This window comes from Polyergus mexicanus, unplaced genomic scaffold (assembly GCF_030449975.1).
Source record: "Polyergus mexicanus isolate NDT 795.1 unplaced genomic scaffold, iyPolMexi1.0 SCAF_3, whole genome shotgun sequence".
NCBI lineage: Eukaryota > Metazoa > Arthropoda > Insecta > Hymenoptera > Formicidae > Polyergus > Polyergus mexicanus.
The window spans coordinates 3,754,041-3,779,689 of record NW_027223323.1 but is presented as its reverse complement, the minus strand read 5'-3'; the positions used below and the strand labels follow the sequence as shown (position 1 = coordinate 3,779,689).

The following is a 25,649-nucleotide window of genomic DNA, read 5'->3' as shown; positions in this document are numbered from 1 at the left end:
TCCGTGAGTTATTAAGAAGAAAATGTCTCAACGATTTTGACAGTAATCGTACAAATCTTGTTCGCATTATCTTGTATGCGTATCTTTTATAATTCTGTACCAATCCAGGCAAAATAATCGCGATAGATTTATTTTCATGATAATTCTTTGATCAATGTCTTCAATGTTTTTACGACTAGATGGCATGTTGATAAAACATATCAAACTGCGTTTAACAAATGGATAGCTTTCCAATAAAACAAATCAATTTTATCGATAAATTATTTTATCAACTTTATCAATAATTTAATTTATCAATAAATGTATAAGAAAACTAAATGAGGACATCATTATCGCTCGTTTTTGAATTTCAATTTTAATAATTTATGGTTTAAGAATCTTTGAATTACAAAGATATATATACGACTCGAGCTAATTTTATTACATATTAGAAATTTTATACGACATTTATCGAACGGCGGGAAGATATAATAAAATGTTTATTGATCTACGCGCCAATAAAGATAACTACTGTTTGATCGATACTTTCTTTTCCCCTTTCGTTTTTTTCAAGTATACGTTTGACTTTGTAACAACAATGTTTATCGGAACGGTTTTTTCCTGATTTTTATAATTTATCGACGAAGGAGATCTGCTGACATGCGGCAACCGTTCTGCAGGACGCATCCTTTACGAGAGAAAGCCGAAAATTGATTCGTTATTAAAATGCTATCTCTCTTTTTCATGGGTTTCAGATGCTCTTCCGAGGCGGAAGAGGAGACTCGAGATGGTTTATCCACGCTTATGCGAAATCAGCGCCTATAAGCGAAACGGCAAGTTCGAGTGTCCCAGTTGTCACAATCTGTACAAGTGGAAAAAGTCGATGGTGACGCATCTACGGTATCAATGCAAGAAACCGCCGAGATTCGAGTGCAAATATTGCCCGACAAGAAATTATCAAAAGACGCATATCGTTCGTCATTTGCGCGTTCACCATCCTCATCTTTCACCGATGTTCTTCGATCGGAAGTACAATGCTATTTTCCGACCTTGATTAAGCGTTCGCCCCTACAAATTATTTTACAAAATTGTTATATTTAATAAAGTACATAGTTGGACTTCCAACTAAAGATTCTCATTTGTAAAAAAAAAGAAAAAAGATTTGATTATTCGTCCTATGAGAGAAGTGTCATTTCCTGATTTTTGTGTTATCAAGAAATGTGTATATTAATCAAATTCTTACAATTGATTGCAAATTGTCGTCGTTTCTACTTGCAGGTGTATGAATCCGTTCATCAATAAATAAAGATATTATTGATAGTGATTTATCTTGGTGTTTCAAGATATGTGTCGACACAATCATCGCATATTGATCTTTTTAATGTAAGATCAACATATTGTACTATATGCGTCTAGTTTGATATAAGCTATTTACAATACGTGTAGACGAAGACGGAAATGCTGAGTACATACAAGGTCACGTCGCGAGGAGCATCTTTCAGATTTAATAATTAATTTTTATGCGTCGCTTATTGTGTGGAGAATCCGATCATGTAGCCATCGTAAAAATTTCTCTCTCTCTCGCGCGCACTCGAGCATGCTCTTCAGCATCTTCGTCTCCGTGTTTCAGGGCTCCACGTGTTGCCGCCATTCGGACCGAATATGATCTGCAAGTATCGACCGGGAGCAGATGGCAAACTTAATTCCGAGGGGTCCCGGAAATTGTCCCGGAGGATACGTACGCGTAAGATCAGCTCCGACAGCATGAAGCCGTTCCAGTGCCAAAAATGCGGACGTGGCTTCACCCTGAAAAGGAACAAGGACCGCCATGTGAACTACGAGTGCGGACACGAGCCGAGGTTTCAGTGCCCCTATTGCGGACTCCGTAGCAAGCAAACCTCACCGGTTTACGCTCACATCAGGAAGAAACATCCGGAAGAGGAGGTTTTTATCTTCGACATGAAGCTCTGAGTACGACATGAAGATTGCGTGTGTCTCCCGTTCCATGCCTGATCTCAAACTACTCGAAGGAATTGCGTCTTTCCACTGGGCTCGCTTTCTACCACGATCTTCGTACATTGTCACTGGAGACCAGTATTTCTCAATCTCGGTTGTTATCGCCACATTTTTATAAGTAACTTGTTTTTTTTTTTGTATAATCTAAATTGTTTATAATATATAATTTATTTATATAAAAGTTGGCTGAAATAATGAAATTTAAACTGTAAAATATTGATAAAAGATTGTGATTCAATTTTCGCAAAATTTGTTTCTTTCAAATTATAATAAACAAAAAAACATACGAGATTCGAATTTCTGGAATTATATAAAATGCTGTTAATGTTAAATTAACGTTACTGTTGAATTAAACTAGGATTTATTATTTGTTCCTATAAATATTTTAAAAATATCGATACTATATATAAAGTTGTTATATTATTTATTTTTTAGTTAGATGGCAATTATTTGGGCTCCATATTAGAATAATAAATGTGTTAATTGAGCTTTTTCCATAGAATTAGCTTTCACCTGCCTACGAGTCATTACGATCGTAACTATAATTTTTTGTTGAACAAACTTAAAATTTCAACATTAAACAAAAGAAGGAGAGCTTTTTCTTTAATCTGCTATTTCTATTTTTCTTACTAAATAGATAATTTGTTCCGTTTTGTTGGAGCAGATAAAATTTCATATTTCAGTTAGATCTCTAAAAATATAATTTATTTTTCTAGAAAGACTTATTTTTCATTGTACTTTTTACGGGAAATTTAAGCCATTGAATCGATTGTGTATATGCGATAATGAATTTTTTGATCGCGCTGATTTCTTTCACATACGATTTAACTATAATAATCGAATTTCGTATTATGTATTGTATTTGTTATACTAATCTTTCGCTTAGTAATTGAATTTGTTGAATTAATCTTTTGCTCTTTATCTTTTTATTTTTTTGTTATTTTGTTGGAATCAAATATATATTTCTTATTAATGGATTAATTCTATTTTATTGCTTTTTATTGCATTCCTAGCATGTATTGCTCTATTTTACGAAGTTTAAGTTTATTCTGTACTAAATAGATTTTTTTGTTTATAAATAAATAAATAACGTAAAAAAATAAATAATACAATTTTATTAAAATTTTTTATCTAAATTAACTAAGATTTGAATTTTTTTTTGTCATATCAAACATCTTAAGTTTGTATGACTAAGAAAAAAATTCGTAAGTGGCTGCATTCGTGTTGAGAAAGACTATTCTTCGACACGCAGACTCAAGCGGAGACTTAAACGAAGACCAAAGCCAAGGATGATTGGAAGAGATTATAACTATGGGATAGTTAATGTTATAATATAAGATCTCCAGAGAAATATCATTGCTTCTACTTTGTAAGAGAATCACGATTTGCTTGTACATTGTTTTGTAAAATAAAGTTTTATCGCAGTTTTATCGTGTCCACCGCTGAGACGTATGGCTTATTGTTAGCCAAGCGGTTGGACACTCATGCCATTCTTATTTACATCCCTTTAACACGTATGCGACCAGACGCGAGCAGAACAGATCTCTCATCATGTGAAGACTGCACAACTGGCGCGTTACAATTACGAATAGATCTCTAGTTATTATTAGATTCTCACAAGGGATAAAAATTCACACGAATTAGCGGTTTAGATTTTAAATAGCGTTTCGTAAAGTCACACAGAGCGCTTCTGCTATCACCATAGCCCGCGCGGTGGACATTGCTGAATACAGGTTCGTCAGGAAGATGCCCCCACAGTTCTCAAAGGTATCCTTGCTATTTACGCAATGCAGCAAAGCATGAATATCAATCTGGTAAACCTTCCAATTGTTCCATTGAAGGGAGCCCGAAAGCTCCTTACGACTTTCGGACCTGGCTCCCTTGAACCTCTCCGACATTTCTCGCCCCGCGGCGAGACATTTCGTCCGATTTAATCGGGCGATCTTGAAGTTTCAGGTTTCTACGCTACGACTCCGCTTCTGGATTTCAACTTCGCGTTGCAGTCTTGCAAGGGCTTTAAGACCGAGAACGATAATAGAGACTTTGGTCAGGACTCCTTATCCGTATCGATGACGAATTATTATTCTCACAGCCACATGAGGAACATTTACCATCCGAAAAGCGCCGACAACAAGCCCTTCAGCTGTCCCAAATGCGGTCGTTGCTTTACCGTCAAGGGCAACATGACCAGGCATTACAAGTACGAGTGCGACCAGCCACCCCGCTTCCAATGTCCCTACTGCGAATTCCGCAGCAAGCAGACGTCCAACGTAATGTCCCACATCAGGACCAGGCATCCCGGTCAGAAGGTCTACGTGGTGCATCTCAAGTAGGAGGATAAATAAAGAGACGGAGGCGTGCGAAGCGTTGCTGCAATGATGATGAAATAACACTCTCGGCCCGAAATGAGAATGCGGGAAAGCGCATTCGCGCTTCGATAAAGTGTATGTGATTGTCCACAGGATTTTCAAACTCTCGGATAGATAGATTTTATGCAATAAAAGGGCGCTTCTCGCGCGCGAGTCGTCGATGGCACTATCGTTATTCGAGTATCGTGTCTAATTCGGACGCGATGTGTTGGTATTGTCGAGAAAGATTCTTTATATCTCGCGATTCGTGCGAGTCACGACTCTGCGCGAGGAGACGTATCTCGCCAACGTCCCTAATCATTAAAGAGTTCTACGAGCGCGGTGCGGTTCCTACGTCGTCTGTCGGACGGTATTTTGCGCACCGCATCTTTACGTCCGGGGTCTGCTGCTGGAAGGAACGACGAACCGTAGATTTGTAGCGGCTGGTATAGTGGGATTCGTATTATCTAGAGTCAGATATTCTCTCCGTCTTTACACGTTACCAAACAAAAATATTTCCATGCTTAGCAGTTAATGAGCCGGCGCGCGGATCTTTCCGATGTGGTTGATGTAAAATTACGACAAGATTATCCATATAATAGCGAATTCGTATACTTGGCGGTATACTTGGACTTCGACAATATGAAATTGTCGACGTACGCGAAAAAACAAAGAGTAAGCATTTAATACGAGCACATTCGGAATTCCGGCATTCGCGCGCTGTTCAATAAGCAATCTTTCGATTATTAGGAGCTTTAAGAGAGTATGTTTTTTAAAATATAGCTGTGTACTTAATGATTCAGGTTGTGAGATTGACGATGGGACACGAGAAAACATTTGCGTACGTACAATATAAATGTATCAAGATCGATCAGGCTCAATGTAAGACGCCGGGAAGCGAGCGACCGGTGCATGTATTATTATTAGCGAAGAATTGTTGTTGATTTTACAATCGATGAATCGGAATTGTTATAGACGCGTCGAGCGATCACGAGGCGCTTGTCATGAAGACTGAATTGTTACTAACGGCAGAAAGTCTGAGAGAGAGAGAGAGAGAGAGAGAGAGAACAGGGTTTTTAAGCGGTCGGAACAAACGTAATCATTTTCCGTTCGTTAATCTATATAGAATCACGTGTTGCCCTTTTCCACGATTCAGTTTTTATGCAAATGCAATGTGCATTATAATGCACATTCGGAATATCAAGAAAATCATAGCAAACAATGACATAGAGTGTATTCACTCGTCAATATATCGTGAAAATAGAATCGAGATATGTTCTTCTTCACGTGTGTCTTCTTCACGTTTGTCACACATTCAGATCAGTGTTGCCAGCTTAGCTTGTTTTCCGCTGGATCTATTTTAATTGCGTATCGGGTGTAAAAATATACGTTTCAACGAATATAAAGAATCTTCTGCATTATTAAAAAATTTAAGTGATATATTTCTTCTTTTTAATAAACTGATCTTTTTATTAAGTTTAATTATATGTGTCAATATATATGAACAAAGATTTTACAATTTCATGCATATAGGATGCGAAAACGCTTGCTGGGCGCGAAAAACGACGCGGTAATCAATCATTGAAAAGATTTACAAATAATTTAGTTGTACCTACTTATCGCGCTTGGCTTTTATTAACTCACTTTACTTAAATTTTTTTTATATTTATATTTTATACTTTGTTTTTACATTTTATATTTAATATATTAAAGTTATTACGTTTTTGTTTTTTTTTATTTGTTATGTACTCATCTGTTGTATCTATATTTATCTTTATTATATATGCATGTTATTGTTACATATAACATAATTGCATAATTGCTATTATTTTACTTATTTACTATATATTTAATTTATTTTTAAAATTTTTTCATGAAGCACAATTTCATGAACATAACGGAATTCAAAACTTATAGTTAGCAACACTGATTCAGATTCGATTATCACGTGCCTGCCTTTTCGTTCGCATTTTAGCGCGGTGAAAGAATCTCTTAGAGACACGAAATACGTTAGGCCGACTGTTTTTGTTGCTGTGATATAATTGTCGATCGTGTAGCGATATAAATATTGTATATTCGATAAATATATTCGCGACGTGTTAGACACGAATCCGTCGTCGCACGTAGAAGTGATCGTAAGAACTTACATTCCGTTAAATTTTCGAATTAAGTTCTCTCTGCGTACGAGAGTTTAGAATGTCGAATTTGCGAGCGAGGAATCTTATCTGTTCGGGGTGTATTTTGACGATGCAAAATTCACGGGAGCTACTCGACAGTTCACGTGATGAGCTTGATACATGGCGAACGTTAAAATACCCCGCGAATTTTTGGCCAATTCGGAACGCAACATGTTTTCACTGTCGGTTTATCGATAGCGATTTTTCGTGATATGTTTTATGATCGTATATCGTCGCTGTGGAAATATAAGATAAAAATAAATTGATGTTTGGACACCCTATATAATCTGCCGAATATGCCTCAGTATTTTCCCCCTGATATTTCCAACCTTCGATTTTTTTTTCTCAAATTGAGTCTGCCCCCGTCCAATTTCAACCGAAACATACAGATACGAACTTACCCGACGAATCTATTATAGGTGCACGGTAGATGATCTACATACGATGTTTGTTTGCGGTTGATACTAACGATGGATGTCTTTTTCATGCGCATTCAAGATTGTGAGAAACGTGCTTGTCATTTTTCGACCAAGTTTCCTTACCAACATTCCTCATTATTCCATCTGCGTGCCATGAGACTAATATCACGAACAGAGTAATCTATAGCCAGTAATTCTCTAGCCGCATTCTCTGTATGCTTTACATCCATGATCCTTGCACCTTGATTGACATTTAACGAGCCGATCGTTCTCCAGGGCCAATGACAAGTATATTCGGGGAAATTTTCTTGTCGATCGCAGATCGATTGTCTTTCTCCTTCTATGTATAAATTTCTCTCTTTCTCTTTTTTTTCTCACTTTTTCGAAATGAAAAAATTGTGAGTCGCTTGTCGATAAATCTGTAGATGAACGATAAACTTGTCCATGCGCCCAAAGTCAGAAATAAGACGATCCGGGATCAAGTCTCACAAATCGATTTTTACTTTTCAGATCTTTACATGATGGACTCCTTCATGAGCTCCGTAGGTTCCGGTGTCGAGATGCCCGAACGAATCGAGCATTCGCCCTGCGGAGCACAGAAGACTCTTTACTACTGTCCCAAGTGCCTGCACGGTTTTACCTTGAAGAGTAATCGCAACCGCCACTTCAGATACGAGTGCGGTCACGAGCCCAGATTCAAGTGTCCTTACTGCGATCTGCGCAGCAAGCAAACATCACAGATCTATTGTCACATTAGGAAGAAGCATCCTGCCGAGAGAGTCTGGGTCGTCAATTTAAAATCCTAACGAATCGTACGAACGCCACACGTTTTGATAACAATTACGAGCAGTGTTATTATGTATTATTACGATTATTCTGAGAGCAATAAACAACGCGATGTATCTTGTCTTGAGAATTCTGATCACGCTGTTATCTCTTGTCCGTCACTAGCATGCATTTATATTTTAAGAATTTTATTTTCTGCAACGGATTGTTGATATTTTTGGTTGTCATTTTTATAAAAATATATGTGCAGCATAGAAATTCTGACGAAGAATTTCGAGTTTCTTCGCGATATCGAACGTTTGCGAATTTTACATATGTCTTTTGTCGAATGTTTCGCATGTCATTATAAGATTTAACTTTTTACACGCTGATGACGCATTTGAAATGGATTAACAAATATACGATGTGATATGTAAATTGTATTTACGATATTATTTTTTGTCTGTACAAGTCAAAATGATCGGTATATATTTTAATAATAGATGTAAGAGAGAGATGTCAAACCAGAAATATATCTTTAATGCCAAAGTACCGAATATATATTTCTAAATTACACGAAAAAAATATATAAACGTGAGAATAATACTAAATAATATAATATGAAAAGTTAAAAGTGATTATTTACAATAATTGTTATATGAAATGAATTTTGAAAAATTTTTCTCAGATATGTATGTACCTTTTGTTTCAGGATCTTTTACAGAATATCAGCGGATCAATTTGAATTATTAAAATGTATTATAATAAATAACTGCTTGTTTTCATCAAACACTCGCTTTGCGTAATAAACATTGCACACTCGATAATTCTAGAGATTATATTTTCCACCGCCTGTCGACGCGGGCTCTTAAACGATCGTTCGCGATCAATAGTTTCGTTCTCTCTTCTAACCGTTCTGTTGTTTTGTTTTCAGTATTTCTGTATGGAAATTATGGGGTCAGCCTGTATGACTCGACGAAGCCCGATGTGAACCAGAGTATTAGGGGGACATCGATTCAACGACGAGGAAGCGGTCGACGTGGGAGTGGTCGACGTAATCACGTGTGTCCAAAGTGCGGTAACGGTTACACCGTGATGAAGAGCCTCAAGCGACACCTGCGTTACGAATGCGGTTTGACCCCGAGGTTCAAGTGTCCTTACTGCGGCACTCGCAGCAAACAGCGGGGTCATGTGAGCCAACATATACGCAGGAAGCATTCCGGTCAGCGCGTCTATATCATCGATTCACCTTGATGAGGTCTCGTTCGAGGTCACGCTCGTTCTCGATGTTCCTTCCTCGTTTCGTGATGCGCGCACATCGACAGCTTTGTTTTATCGTTCTTCTTGTTCTTGCTCGTCGGTCTCATCGCGCGATATTGGCGATGTTGTAATAATTGTTATAATTTATTATAACGAAGATATAGCATTTTGTTAACTGTATACTTGACAAAATAAATCATTTTTTTTTTTCACGATACTCCATCGATCTTCGCGATAACCAAAATTTCATTTCCATGTTTTGTTTGTTTATTAAATACCTGTGCTCGTAGCTCTTCGAGCCGATCGAACGCAGTTCTTCGTGATTTGTCAACGCGCAAGCCCAACGGAGATTTTACGCCAGCTTGAGCTCCTTAGGGTCAGGTGATGGGAATAAATCGCGGTAACATTCGCAAGCCTCTCCCATTTTTTTTCTTCTTTCCCTCTGTCATACTCGGTACGCACGTATCTCGTTCACTCAACTAACTTTGCGTTCCATTGATTTCTTTTTTTTAGACGCGAAGACGATCGAGCTGAAGATCAATCCGGAGGTCATGTACTCGGTAAAGCTAGAGGAGTTCCAGAATTTTAACTACAAACAGAAATCGACGCCGAGGAGACGCCGAGGTGGACGCGCGCAGGACGACATCGAGAGACACACTTGTTCGCGATGCTTGAAGAGCTATATGCACGCGTGGCACCTGAAGAGGCACACCAAGTTCGAATGCGGCAAAGAGCCGAGGGTTCAGTGCCCATACTGCTTCGCCAAGATGAAACAACGCGGCCATGTTTACAGACACATCCGTCAGTGTCACCGGGGCAAGAACGTCTATGTCATTGATCTTAACTGAGTACTCATTGACGAGAGAAAAATATGACGAACCGGCGACAGTGTTTGGAATCTCCAACGCTGCCTCGTCGATTATCACTATACTTAACGAGCATCGTCGGTTGATGTAATTTCGAAACAGCTTTACACTATGATATCTTTTGTTCTTTTTTGTTAAGACTATCTGTATCATTCATCTGTTTTTAATGGATCCCAACAAAATAAAATTTTTTATTTGAACTGTTTAATTATATTTGTGCGAAACATTTTTTGTATCGTTTTTGAACAATGCGTGTTATAACAAAGAAATCTTGTACATTGTTTGTGATAAGGAAAAGGCGATTGACAACTGTTTCTTAACACGATAGTACCGATGCTGGATGCTGATATATCTAGTCATCACGAATCCGAACGCGATATGAAGAGAGAACCGTCGGAAGACGGATTGTTGATCAATTTTATCGTAGAACGACGATATTGATTTTACATATACTTTATACTACATCTTGTCCCAATTGAAAGAATGAATAAAATATTTTCTCACTTAATCGAATTGAAGTCATTTTTAGATAAAGATTATTTCATTATTGTCAACTTACAAAACTTGTCAATTGCAATCGAATAAAATGAGTCCGCCTTCCTGTGATTTGTTATCTTTCAAAAATGATTATTCTTATTAATATCCGTTCGATTTCAGATTCGTCAAACTTTCTTCCGACAACTGTAACTTGTGTGATCGATTACTACTTCATCATCCGACGTATAACGATATCTTAATTGCTTAATAATTTTTTGAACAGCTCTTTTACGTGATATATATATTTGTGGATTCAAACCAGATAGCGCCCATATTGTCATGACGCAACGATTTATATGGTGTAAAATCACATTGAGGGTAATTACCTCGATCGGAAACGGACGTTGATGGAATCTATTGTATAATTTACATAAAATCTAATAGTCAAAAAAACCGTTTATATTTTCGTATTTTTTTTTTTTTGCTGTAATAGATTTATCTTTGTTATATGGAACTTATTGTTTTATTGTAAAATTATGAATTAATGAGATTGGTATAAGTATTTGAATAAATATTTGAATAATTGCCCATCAGTTCGATCTCTCTGCCAGTCTCTAAATTTATAATTCTCTGATTTTATTCATAGGTAATTAATTGCATCCCATTAAAACCGAAATGAATAAAATTTCGATAAAGTTTGTAATTGTGAAATCATGTATAAAACAATTAATTGTTACGCAATATGAAACAATTATTTGTTTCAAATATCGAAAAGAATTATTGCTTTAGTTTCGTTGAAAATGATAAATTATTTTAATTTATTTGGGATATATAATCTCTCTATATATAATCTATGTATATAATATAGCTTTTCTCTAAAATTCTGCAAAAAAATTGTATTTTGAATAACTAAATAAAGTAAGACAATCGGATGATTTAAGATCTTTCGAGAAATCGAAAATTGAGAGCTGAACTTTTTGCAGATTTTCTATTTTCGAATATTCTATCGTATATACAATATATTGTAAAAATCGCGACGCGGACTTCATATCACGTATCTCACATTTAACCACACGTGTCTCGATACGAAAAGCGCAAAAGCGAAAAGCTATCTCTTTTTCTGATTTACTCTTGTGTATTTTATGATTCATTAATAGTGTTTTTCACGAACGCAATTATCGCATCTCTTTTCGCAACTAACACCCCCCGTTTTCTTCTTCCTCTCGCTTTCAGACCGATCGATAGCGCGCATGATTCTGCCCAAGAGCCTGCAACCGCGGAACTGCATCTACTCGCCAATACCATTGATGAAGAACCTGACGATGTTATGGATGGGCAAGCAGTGCAGCGAGAGTCCTACACTTTTCCCGTATCATTGCGAGACATGCGGCAAGGGTTACCAGCATCGCGCTACTTTGCTGAGACACACGCGACACGAGTGTGGCAAGGAACCCAAGTTCAAGTGTCCGTATTGCGCCCATAGGACCAAGCAACGTGGCAATTTGTACCAGCATATCCGCACCAATCATCCCGGAAGGAATGTCTTCTCTAGCAGCATTTAGTGCTCGTCGTAATGCATGTGCGCTCTCTTTCTCTTACGCAGTCTTCCCGATTTAAGTCTTTCGATATTTATTTTTTATTCGCTAACTTTATACACACGCGCATTTTGACGTAGAAGGGAGAGATCATCATCCAGTTACAATCGAGACAAACCTATATAGGGTATTGCGTTTTATTTCTTGCGGTATCCTTTTGCGGCTCTCTTGAGTTTTTCAAATGTAACTTCGTATTCGTCAAAGTCTTGTATCGGCGCTAAAGCAGTAAAGTAATCGGGCGTAAATAGCTCTTTTAATGATATTAATTAGTTATTAATTTCTTCGCGTCAATGACATTCCTCGGTGTTTTAGACTATTCATATGTTGTAAGCGTAATCGATAGACAGTATGTTTTTACATGATCTGAGAGTGGAAAAGCTCTTTTTCTCAAATCTAGACCCTGGAGTCTTATCTCTTCGATTCGTTTTGTTTTCAAATGAATTGAAATTTTAATCTCCTGCGAAATTTGTTTTTATCATTTTTTTTTCTTTTATACATTACTACTTACTCTATACTTAACCATCACTGTTGATGAATCTGTAAGTACTTGCCAAATTTTACACAATAAATAAAAACTACAATATTTTTCATCGTGCTTATATGAATAATCCTGCACGAGCCCGATCATTGTGTAACACACATGTTGTACATGTAAAATAAAAGTATTTATTTGTAGATATATATTTTATCTGTTAAAAATTAATGGCAGTCTTTAATTGCTTGGAAAGAAGAAAGCTTGTTCACGAAATGCGGAGATAATTAATTAGCATTAATTTTAAAATTAATGGTTAATATAAATACTTGATTGTAGATATATGTTTGTTCTTTTTTATGCTAATTATTATTTTGAAGACGTGATTCTCCTCTGAACAAGAAACGCGTTTAAACTTGATGAAAGAGTAATTAATGAAAACGATAAATTAATTTTAAGGAAGAACAAGCATCATGCTGCAGCATTCTGCGTTCTCATCCTTGCGATTTAAAGTCATCTGTCGCTAAAACTTGTTCGGTTCGAAATCTTCGTGACCGCGTTTACTAACCGGCGTGTTTTATTTTTTTTTTTGCAGGAATGATAGCAACCTGGCCAAGTTACTGTCGGTATCAACGTGAACAGGCCAATCGGCACAAAGTGGCGTGCAGTTCTACTTACGCGAATCCAAAAGCTTCCGAAAGATCGGGCAATTACCTCGACAAGAAACCGGGCTCCTTCAAGTGTCCGAAGTGCGGCAAGGAATATCGCTGGCTGAGGAACATGAAGAATCATTTGAAGATCGAGTGCGGCCAGGAGCCGAAGGAGTGCTGCCCCTACTGTCCACATCGCACCAAATACAGAAGCAGTCTGCAAAAACATATTTTCAGGATTCATTTCAGTTAAATCTCGCGGATGTATTTCCTTTTTTATCATCTATCGTTGCTACATTGAATCTCTAGTCACTGGCAGCGATCTATATGCACTGGTTATTAATCGCACATACACATATTTGACGACGAAAATGTTCGTTGCATTTTATTAGGATCTTTGTAAATTACTGTTTACCGACTGATTAGTTATTCGCGAAGTCGCTCGAAGCAGATTCGCTCTTTATTCGTAAGCGTAATTATTATTTATTGTAAATCAGAGTCAGTTGAAATCAAAGTGATATTAAATGATTCTGAACAATTCATCGAGCATTCTGTGTTTCGATTAATGTCCTTGTGACTTTTCCCGTATATCTCACGATTGGTTGCGAGATCATTTCAGTCGTTATCTTAACGTTATTTTTAATGAATATATGATTATGATGTTTCCAGATAATCCCTATCGGTGCTACAAATGCGGAAGACTTTATATCTGGTTGAAGAGTCTGAAAAAGCACATACGCACCGAGTGCGGTTTACCACCGAGACAGCAATGCCCATATTGTCCTCATAAATCCAAGCAAAAGTGGAACATGATGCTACACATTAAGAACAAGCATTTGTCTTTCGTGAATAAAACTTCAGACTTTTTTTAATCTCAGGATTCTCACGTGATCTTTGTTCCTTCGTATTTATATGACATGGATATCTCTCTGAGAATATCGGCATATGTTATTAAAATTAATAATTTTGCACAATAAGTTGGATTGTTATTTATATTTAAATTTAAAAAGTACAAATATATGTATTTTTACAATATATATTTTATTTATAATTAATTTAAAAATATGTTATTGGATTTGATAGAACCATGCTATATATTACTCTTCGCCAAAAAAATGTCGCGTGTTGATCAAATAAATTATTAATGCAATTTCAACAGATCATCTTTATTCGTTACAGATTCGTGCGAATTTTGATGCGTTTATAGAGAGATAGTGTGTAAAATTGGAATATCTCCAATTTACTCATTTTATTCTTATCTTAATCCTCGTGTTCTCATGTTATTAAGCACTTTGCACACAACACTTCAATTGCTGATACTTGTTAAAAATCATATATAAGCACTTATTTTCTAACACATTTGCTACAAACCAAAGTATTAAAAGAGCAGATATGAATACTATTAAATGTAATGAATTATTGACATGAATCCTGCCATCTTTCCAACTATATGTAATTAATCTATTTATCATAATTGCCGCTTCTAATCCCTTATATATATACACAGTGCATTCAAAAAGTTCGGGGACTGATTTTTTTTTCTAGACGTATTAACTGCGCTATCTCTTGGCCTACATTGGATCTAATTATTATGATGCCTTTTAAGTTTTGCCATATTTTTGAAATTTAAAAAAATTTTTAACGTCGCCACGATTTTCAATATGGAATTTTGATTGTTTTATTTTAAATGTAAAAAAACAATATGTTTAATATGTTTCTATTGCAGTTTCTTCCACATCTAAGACAAAACTTAATCACGATTCTATTTTGAAAATCGTGACAACGTTAAAAATTTAAAAAATTTTTAACGCACGCGAACTTTAAAGTATTGATTCAATGGCGGCAAAAAAAATATTGCAAAACTCAAGAAGAATCATAGTAACTAGACCCAGTGTAGGCCAAGAGATAGCACAGTCAGTACGTCCAGGAAAAAATCAGTCCCTGAATTTTTTGAATACACTGTATATATACAATATATATAATGAAAGATTTAGATAAAAAAGGAAATATACGAACTCACAAAATAGTTAAAATAATACAATCTTTTTTATGAGAAAGTGCTTCAGAGAGACGTTCTTTATCACATGCTGTTATTAATCGCAAGAGGTTGCACACTTTCAAGCATACTGCGAATAGAAAAACACATACTCTGTGGAAGGCGTTTTTGTTCGCATCTTGGGAAATTCTTCAGTTCCGAAATAACTACGAAAGGATTTTCTCGCTGATTAGTATTTCTGTTGCAGGTACCAAGTACACGTGCGAATGGTGCGGACGACATTTTGCCTGGCAGTCGAGTCTACGTCTACATCAGAAAATGGCGTGCGGTAAACCGCCGAATTTTCATTGCACCATTTGCGATTATAAGTCGAACTTCAAGGGCAATCTGAAGAGACACCTGTACTCCAAGCACAAGATAGACATGTATTGATATCCGCGCGAGCCTCATGTTAAATCGTATTTAAAAAATAAAGTTTATTTCTTGCAACATTTCCTATAATAATTTTTCCTTTCTGATGATTTCTTCAATTTTCTTTCCGACGATCGTTGTACATCGTAATAACTTTGCGTTGCTTTCTTCGCAGATTATTCTGTTTCAGGTTACAGGTGTTGAAAGTATCGAGAAGCACGAGAACGGAAGTAAGTACGTATGCACAGGAAGACAGTCGCACGTGTGTTAATATTCTTCCTCGAGATCGAAGAAACGCTTTTCGAAACGATTGGCCGCGTGCGATTGTGAATCTTGGAAAGATCGAATTCGTCCACGACGTAACTTCATTGTTCGCTTCTCGATAATCCGGAAGTACCTTCTCCGGAAGCACTTCGAATCCGAGAAAAGGAGAAAGCAATTGTTTCGCGGACAATTTTTCGCGCGCGACACTCGAAAAGCGCGGATCTCGCTAGAGATGGATCGTCCCGGGGATGACTTCGCGGAGGATCCATTCCCGACTTGCTCAGGGCATGCGCTTCGATGTTGATAGAGATTATTTTGGTTGTATTTCGACGCTTGCTACCTTGTGATCGCCCGACTCCTTCGATACGGGGGAAGGAAGCGGAGGGGAGGAGAGAAAGCGGGCCCCTCGCGGGATTTGTCTCAGCCGGGGACGAGGCCCGATCCTCCCGGACCTTCGTGATCGCGTTCTCTAACGGACACTCTCTTTCCAGATGCACCGCTCTTTCCGATCGTGAGGCCGCGGTTGCACGTGTGTCCTCGCTGTGGTCAGATGTATTCATGGGCGTCGAACCTGCGGAAACACCTGAAGATGGGCTGCGGCATGGTCACCTTCGAGACGCACTTCTCTTGCCAGTACTGCCCCTACAGATCGAGGATCGAAGCGAGCTTCCTCAAGCACTTGCTCTCCGTGCACAACATCAAGTAGACGTCGAGCCGACCGACATCCTCAGTTCTTCCGTAACCGCGATGTCTCTGCGAAAGCAACTCGTCCGCAAGTTTCTCTCGCGATACGAATCGACGCGGCGTTGGTAGACAGATTCGTCGATCTTTCAACAGACTTTTTTTCTCAGAAAATACAGTTTACGCTATGAATTTTTCGAGGATAAATAGCTAGTCGGATAATATCATATGTTCTTTCACGTTATGTTCTAATCTGATAAAAAGTCCAAGTTGAAACTGACGTGTTGCTTTCTAACAAGGAGCAAGATACTGGCTCATGAATACACTAACCGAGTGAAGCTAGTATGTACAGCGTTTATGTCCGATTGTTTTGAAACTATCGAAGTGCCGACTTTCGAAGAAAACATAAGACGTCGTATAGTAGTAATATGACACATTCATATCAATGATTTGTATGGTCTAAGTGTCTATGTGTGATGTCGTAGTCGTTGGGATTCAAGACTTTGTGAGAGTGAGCTGCGACGTATTCAAGCTTATTTAAGTTGCGCTTGCGACGTTCGTGGACTTATATCTGTGTATGTGAAAGAGATCATTTTACTTTAGATTATTTTTTAGATTGTAAATGGAGGCTAGATATTTCTTTCATTTGCAGAATACGTGAATTGTGAAGAAAGCGAAGATGAGAAAACGTAGACGTAATTACAACTAATTGAATGAACAAATTCTAGTCTAGAAAGGCTGTTTCTTTCAGCTGCGGTTCGGAGATAATATATAACATGAATATTCTTTTTTATATTTTATTAGCAGAGCAATACGACTATTGAACTTTTACTTAATATTAAGTGAAATGTGCAATTATAACTATATATATTACATTATATATATAACGTTTTGATTTTAATTTATAAAGATTCAAGTATACTCGCATCAAGGATAATCAAAATTTTCGTCAAAAGAACTTCGCTTACTAAGATAATCAGATTTCTATGTAGGGCTTAATTTTTAATTTAAATAAGAGATTTCAATTATTTTTACGAATAAGAATTTTTGTAATTAATATTTTAATATTGCTGCAGATTTTCTGTTTGCTCGTATTTTTGCCGAAAAGAAACTTGTTTATCATTGATGCGCTTGATAATATTTAGAAATCTTCGTTTTTTAAATTCGAAAAAGTTTCGATATCACTGTATATGTTCGTGCGTGTGTGTATAAAGTACGAGCGGGGGAGGGGGGGAGTCTGATTATTATCTAAAAAAAACGTAACACTAATATAGTCCCGTAATTATAAAGTATATACTCGCCGGAAAACGTTGAAAGACGGCGATCATCAAAGACTATATTGATCTTGAAGTCAAACCAATAGATTTAAGGGTGAGCGTATAAACTTAAGAGGATGGCGATGAGGGAGTCATTTTTTAACGCATTAGTAATATGTCCTTGTACCGTCGATTATCGTGCATTATAGAGACTGCTCGAGAGGCGCATATATAGAGTGCAATTTGACTGTAAATTACGCTAGCTCCAATTACACTTAGCCCTGTGGGGTAGCGGATTTTAGAGACGACAGTTACTTACATACATTTATCGACGTACCGAGACAATTAAACGTAATTTCGCGACAGGCAGTAATTTCTTTTACGATAAAGCATCGGTAGGGATAAGCATGCATCCGTGGCCTCTATTACGGTATATATCCAACGATTTTATCCAACCTAAATATTGATATATTAGGGCTTTGTACCGGTGTTTTCGTTTCTGGATTGTTTTTCTACATCGCGCAATAATGAAACGGGAACGAATGATATTATGTAGACTGTAGATTGAACTATTGTCAGGTATTCGAAGCGTCATATCATCCCCATTAATCACTTATCTAAATTTGTGATTAACTTCAACGTTTCATAGAAAAAAAATAATATTTCGACATAACACGCTTCAGCTGATTGAATGTAACGAAGCGTATCTTACACGAAAGCCTCGTAAAAAGATACAAGTTTAATAGTTTGAAGAAGAATTGTGTGCAGAATCGTATTCGAAAAATGTAGCAAAATCAGAATTCTGATGATCCTAGAGAGAGGACACTCGTATTAAAAGGTGCTTGTTACAAAAAAAGTTATTATCGCAAAATCTCTTATCATGTACGTGAACGATAGCATACACATTCGGCAGGTAACAGTATTAATAATAGAGACGAATCACCTATTCACGAGACACACCGCTAATGTATTTTATCCAATCGATAGATCCGTAGATCGATTGACCCACAAATCGCGCAGGCTAAATCACCCTGCGATTAAGTGTTTGTGTAACGATGTTTCGCATTCGTTTGCTTTTTAAATAAATACCTATGTACATATTCGCAATTACGAGAATATTCTTCGAAGTGCATCCTTTTGTCTTCGTTACACGAATTGGAAATTATTTGCAGCTTTCTTTGCGTGCGAAAAAAAAATGAACTGTTTTAATTCAGGATCAAAATTGCATCGATACAATATTTTATTTCTAACATTCTTTTTTAATCCTCTTCTAATTTTCTTTTAAGTATCGAACCCTTTTTTTACGATTTTGCTACTTTCTACTGAATATTTCTCATTAATTTTCATTTGCTATTGTCTAATTTTCATCGATTATTGTCATAAGATCGGTAGCTTTATGGGATTTTCACTATAATTCGAACATCATTGTTTTACTTAGCTCTCTTAATTACCACTAATTATTATACATATAAATTACTACAGGATCGAAAGTAATATAAAGTATATTTCAAGTTATTTGTTTAAATTTTTCAATTTGTCAATTACGGTAGCTCTTTTACACATTATTTTTCATTATTTTGTTATAAATAAAAAAAACTCGCAGATTATTACGACGACAATGTGTTTTCTTTTTTTTTCTATTTTATACGAAAAGTTTTGATTCGTGGAGCGATAAAGAATGAACAGAGACAGAGCGCAGTAGTCGCAGTTTTCGAACATAGGTATGAAATGTACTCTAAAAATGTCAATGTTCATCGCATGCTGCTTAGATGTAGATGTCTTAAGTAAAAACAGATATCGTGCGTTCGAACGGTCGCTTTTACAGCTTACAATTAGACGTCGTCGACGCGAACGTGACGAGCTGGCTCTTGTGTTTCAGGTTTGCTCGTTTGGGAGGACTATCAGATACTCAGCACGAGCACGGCAAGCAGAGTTAATAGTTACGTCGAACGCAAGTTCAGATTCAAACATATGGATCACATCGCGGGTAGGTACAAGTGCTCCAAGTGCGCCAAGTCGTATCGATGGAAGCATCATCTCGTGGAGCACGTCAAGGCCTCGTGCGGTCAGAAGAAAGCAGAGTGCTGTCCCTATTGCAGTTATAAAAGCAATCGCAAGTGGAACCTAAAGTCACACATGAAGAGGATCCACGCGAGTGTATAAGAGGCAAATTTTCGCAAAATGTTATTGAGAAGAAATACATTATTGACTGTGTTATGCAATACATGTTTCGACTTTGATGTTCTTCAATAAAAGATGACTGTTTACCTCACTCAGATCTCTTGTTTGTTGCTCTAGTCCAGAATTAATCGAGAATCCGTATCGTTCACATTTTTAATACTGTTTATGGTATTGAATCCTCTCTCTTAAAGCGTTGTACAATTTTTTTCAGAATACCCACACTTTTATGCGCGTGGATCTTTAATAAGATGCATCGAAAAACGAAGCGAACGTTTTTAATTATTCGAAACGTAAACAGTCCTCTCTCACATAATTATTTTTCTTAAACAGTATATTTATTTTTTCCTCGTACGATTTTATCAATTTCTCGTGCGAGAAGGAAGCCCCATCGAATTCGTCCGAGTGTTGAGTTCGTGTAAGTGCGTGTGCTTTATTCGTGCCTTTTTCATGTTTCAGAATTATTTGCTTACCAGACCCGTTTACGAAACACGAGATATACGATGAAGTCGCGAAGATCTAAACGCAATTCGGAACAGGTGACGAGAGCCATCGAAGCCGTCGCCGGTGGGATGTCCTTGAGGAAGGCTGCAAAGATGTACTCCATATCCAAATCGGTTCTACATCGATACAGCAAACACGGCATTCCGATGCGAATATATAACGCGATGCATTGCGAGACATACGCGAATTTTTAATATTCGGGATATTCGGGATTTCCTGCAATAATGACGCAAGAAAATTCTTAAATTTTAAGATGAGACAAAAAAAAAGTTATCAGAAATTCTTTAATATTAAGATAATAACAGAAAGGTTATGCTTCTGTTTTTCTCGATCTCAATAATGCCATCTTTATTAATTCTTTACTTGTATCAATGAAATTGTTAGGATGTTGAATTTTAAATTGTTTCATTATATTATTATGTTATCGAATAATCTATATTAGGTTATCGAATATAATTATAATTTATGAATATATATCTCCGATGTAGTACCGTGAGAAATATCAATGAAAAAAATATTGTAATTGCATTTTTTATTACATTTTTTTCAACATTATTTTACAATATGTCTCGATAAAGTATCGATATTTTGATCTATGTAGTTTCTCATTAATTTAATCTACGATTCTTTTTATTATCTTTCGTAATTAAAAAAAAAAGAAGCTTTTCTTGGTAAAAAGGAATTTATTTTATACATATATAAATAATCCTTTTTCGAAATTACAGTTTTATGTTTAAAATATTTTAAGTAAGTTACAATAATTTTCATTGATTTTATCGCTTTGATTGTTAATGATTCGCACACGAAGCGAACGAAGATGGTATTAATATGGAATGTGGAAGAATATTAATAAAAATCCTTTACGAAGTTTTATTTCCATATGTTTCATTCTCAGTATGTATAAGTTACATATATATATATATAAAATTCTTTTATTGTATATAAGACCGTTTGGAAAACAAGCTAATTGTAATATAATTTTAACTGACAAATAATGGTTGTGCAATATTCCCGATGTAACTTGGCATGAAATGCATCTTTGATGATGTACGCTTGTTAGAACTTGTGCAGAAAGAGCGGCCTTCTCATTTAACGCGATGTGCACCTCCCTCGGAGGCAATCTAAGTGACAAGATTTAAACGAGCGGATCCAGCTAGACCCTAGACACGGTCGAGGAATCAATCCATCCTCTATCCGTATGCTATGCACGATTTCGCGAGGAAGAGTTGCGGCCGTGTTCACGAACGTGTTGGTTCTTTCTAACCGATCGCTTCCGTGTTTTTCTGTTTTCCAGATGGACGCGCGATCAACTACTTAAATTGTCTGAGGGAAACTTACCCGTGTAAGAACTGCGGCAAGATCTACAACTATTACTCCAGCCTGGCTAGGCATCTGAAGCACGAGTGCGGGGTGGAGCCCAAGTTTCACTGTCCCCTGTGCCCTTACAAAACGAAGCACAAATCGAGCCTAAACACTCACCTAAACGGCAGGCACATGAAGCGGTTGAACGAATTTTACACTTTGCCCAACGGTAACAAGATGTCTTCAACGGATACCAGAAACTGAATCGCATTCGCTTCCGCGCGCTGGCGATACTTCAAGTATCACACGTGTGATGCTCTAGGTGATTCAGAATTCACGCTATTTATGCGTAGACAAGACTTTTTGTTTTCTACTACAATAATACTATTTATATATATATATAAATTTATAGTGATTAAAGATATATGTGAAGTGATAACATTGGGGGCAATGATAAATTTCGATAATTAACCAAAATTATTCAAACAAATTTTAATCGTAAATATATAATTTATTTTATTATTATATTAAAATATAATTATCTCTCTCGTATGCATCTAATACCTGAATTTAAGCTTTTTTTATTTATATATATATACACATACATATACACTCGCGCTAATTGCGTAATTATCTGAGTTTTGGCCCACTGATGTTATATATCGCTTCCCAATAGCCAAGTATATATATATATATATATATATATATATATATATATATATAATATATTTACTACGCTTCTGTTTAATGTCATCTCCAATCATTCTTCGAGCAGAGAACGTTTCGTCAGGATACCGCTAACGAACGTTTATTTTTCAACGACATACCAGTACTCTATATTTTTGTAAGCAATAACAATTTCATCGTCGATCGGTAAGATATTTCGATATATGTATGGCTACGAAAACGCACGATATCGGAATTTTGTCCACTACTGTGTATTTTTTGAAGAAGAAAGATTACAATCCGTGCTGCATTTTATAATACGTTATTATGTCTTTTGATATAGAATATTTATATCGTTGGAAAAAAAGATAGATACGGAGTCTGATTTTTAGTGAAATATATATTTTTTCCATTTTTAGTTAAATATATATAGCAGCAGTATTTATGATTTATCTACAGACTTTTTTTTCTCATTTGCATTTATTTTCTTTCTTACATATTTCTGTACATTAATAAATTCATTAATAACTGTAAGTGTGCAAATAAGCGCCTGCAATTAGAAATCTGCTTTGACAACGTACAAATTGTACAAACGCTTTCTTTTTACGATCTTTTTTTAGATAATAAGAAAAGAGATTTATACAAACATAAAATTATTTTATATCTTTCTAAATGTATGTATTTTTGTTTCTTTGCATTTGATAGATTTCTATAAATAAAAAATTTAATTACGTATAAATTTACGTGGAAAGAGATTGATTTATGTAAGATACAAGTATGCCATATTACATTTAAATCAATTGAGAAAGCAGAATTATATCTGTTTGTTGCAAACGCAAACAGAGGCCGAAGTCCATTACTAAAGTTGCATGTTAATGATGAAGTAGGGAAAAATAAGTCAATGCACGTAAATAATTTATATATCCAAAAATATTTAATTGTTTAATCATTGACTTAAACGATAATATTTACATGCTGCGTAATATATTTAAGTTCATTGTTAACGGAGTTGAATGTATAATTAAATAATAACGCTAATATAGAACAAGAAGATACAAACTTGTAATCATTCACGCACGATCGACAATAAAGAAGACATAGGAATTGTGCACAGTGTGAATATACATAATACTCTTTATTATACATTCAATATTTTGAAACTTAACGATTGTATATGTACGTTAACATATACATATATCGCTCATAGCGCGATGTGAAATATTATTATGATAGATATATCTATTTATTTCAATAAAAATTCTGATAAATTTGTTTCTTCTCATATGTAGTTGTAGTTTCCCTAAGTTAGACGTTGCTCATAACATTTAGTCTGTAAAATTTTTAACGAATCAGATTTTTCCCCCCAATATCATAATATAATTATCAAAATATTGGAAATGTTTTTCTTCATCATCGAAATATCGGAAACATACAGAGGAATATAATTGTTTGGATAAATAGGAAGTTTAATTTGTAAATGTAAAACTGACTGATAATACTGTTCTTTCGATAGCAATATTTGAAGAATTTATTAAGTACATGCTAGAGATAATAAATATAATAAATATAAAACGTCTATAATATATCACGAATAAATGTACTTTCCCAATAATATCTCTAATTTTTAGGATTGATCAATAATACTCGATATGCTATTATTTGTCGATCGAATTAGCCCCGAAAAGATTAGTATAAAACATTTACAATTTTTTATAATGTTCTTAATTTTTGTTATATAATATTTACTTTCCATTACTTATGACGGAAAGTTTTCCTGCGTGATTCTTCGAGGAAGAACATGAGAATTGTGGTAAAAGCTGCTTCAAATAAACGACCGTTCGGAAATTTTGTTCAGTTGTTGCTGTCAAAAAAATATCCACGAAGACGTTGCGATTGCAACAGGTCTACGATTTGTATGCGTAATGAATAATCGGATTTTGTCGTCTAACAATCATACGAATCCTTTCAGAATGGCGTTTCGACGCTACGGAGGAGATCGATCCCCTGTCGCTCATCACGCAACAGAATGACAAGATGGATGACAGGCGAATGACGGCGAAAGGCTTCCGGTGTCCTCGTTGCGGGCGATGCTACAAGGTCAAGAGGTCACTGCGCCGGCATATCATGGTGGAGTGCGGCAAGGCGCCCATGCACAAATGCCCTTACTGCCAACACCGCAGCAAGTACAGGACCAGCATATCGAAGCACGTTATCCATATACATCCGAATCTACCGTATCCGTAGCGGTGGGATACCGATTGATCGTCGATTGAGGACAAATTCTCTACTTTTTTATTTACTCAGCCGATCGTAGGTTTTACGCGAAGGTTTTTCTATGCTGAAGACAATGCAGTTGTCGAAATCGATGATACTATCGAAGCTTTATGTTGTTCCCCGCTTCATTGTACGTTATACATGTATGTCATTGTTGTATTGTAATATAATTTTATTTATTCATTGAAATCGATTAATCTCGATATCGTATTTTAGCATCTTTTTTCCTGTACTTTTTTTTTTTTTTTACTTTGCCAAGTATGAATCAATATTGTTGTCTGATCTGTATTTTTTTTTTTCTTTTAAGACGATATAAATTGAATAATTGATTCAATTTTTTGTAGATATTGCGTTTCGATCGTCGAATAAAGATTGATTGTTCGATCATTTACATTGTATAAGATCATCGACGTATACAGTAAGAGAAATTCATCCATAATTTCGCGAAAGATGTTATTATTACAATAATTAATGTTGATTACGTTATTATTATAATAATATGGAAACTACACACATGATATATATATATAATACGTAAATTGTGTGGAAGGCCGCTATATAACGTGTAAATAAAACCAATCTCAGAACTAAGGATATTTAAAAATATGACAGACCCGAAATCAGACTTGTTTCAATTAAAATAATCGACTATTATATAAATCGCTCAGAGCAGTTGCTCATTTAAAATTTGTAGAAAATATATCAAAGTATGTCATTACTCAAATATTTCACTATGTATTTAGGAAGATAATGATGAGGATAACAAAGAAGATAATTATGTTTGCATGTTTGCGATATTCTGTATTACATCTTTCAGATACGCGCAACAGACTATCTCCTCTTGTTTATACGTATAGTTATCTGTCTATACGTATATACATTTTTTCTCCTATTATTTTTTTCGATAACGTTAACTCTACGATCCAATACCCTCCGCGGTATTGCACGTCTTGTTTTCAATCATTTATCTATGCTTAAATCAGATTTTGAACGGATTTGGCAGCTCGTCTCATTTAGAGAACGAGATGTGGATCGCGGATGATTAACGACCTGTTTTTGCCTGTTAAATTGCGAGGACGAAAAAAGTCATTGC

At 35.8% G+C, this 25,649-nt stretch overlaps 1 protein-coding gene across 28 annotated transcripts in view; it reads left to right on the top strand.

Annotated features, from left to right (window-relative positions):
- LOC138932057 (longitudinals lacking protein, isoforms H/M/V) overlaps nt 1-25,649 on the top strand; it is a 225,842-nt gene that overhangs the window by 89,746 nt on the left and 110,447 nt on the right. The window contains exon 7 of one of the 28 annotated variants that reach the window (XM_070293582.1): nt 20,270-20,545. The exons of 19 other annotated variants lie outside the window; for them this stretch is intronic. In XM_070293582.1, the coding sequence (XP_070149683.1) occupies nt 20,270-20,508 (239 nt within the window). In that variant the 3' untranslated portion in view covers nt 20,509-20,545. Of the gene's footprint in view, nt 1-1,609; nt 2,109-7,449; nt 7,856-8,638; nt 9,133-9,477; nt 10,029-11,540; nt 11,967-12,969; nt 13,446-16,186; nt 17,151-19,511; nt 19,823-20,269; nt 20,546-25,649 lie in introns of those variants that run through there. 8 more of the 28 variants (XM_070293569.1, XM_070293587.1, XM_070293560.1 and 5 more) reach the window with 8 other exon arrangements.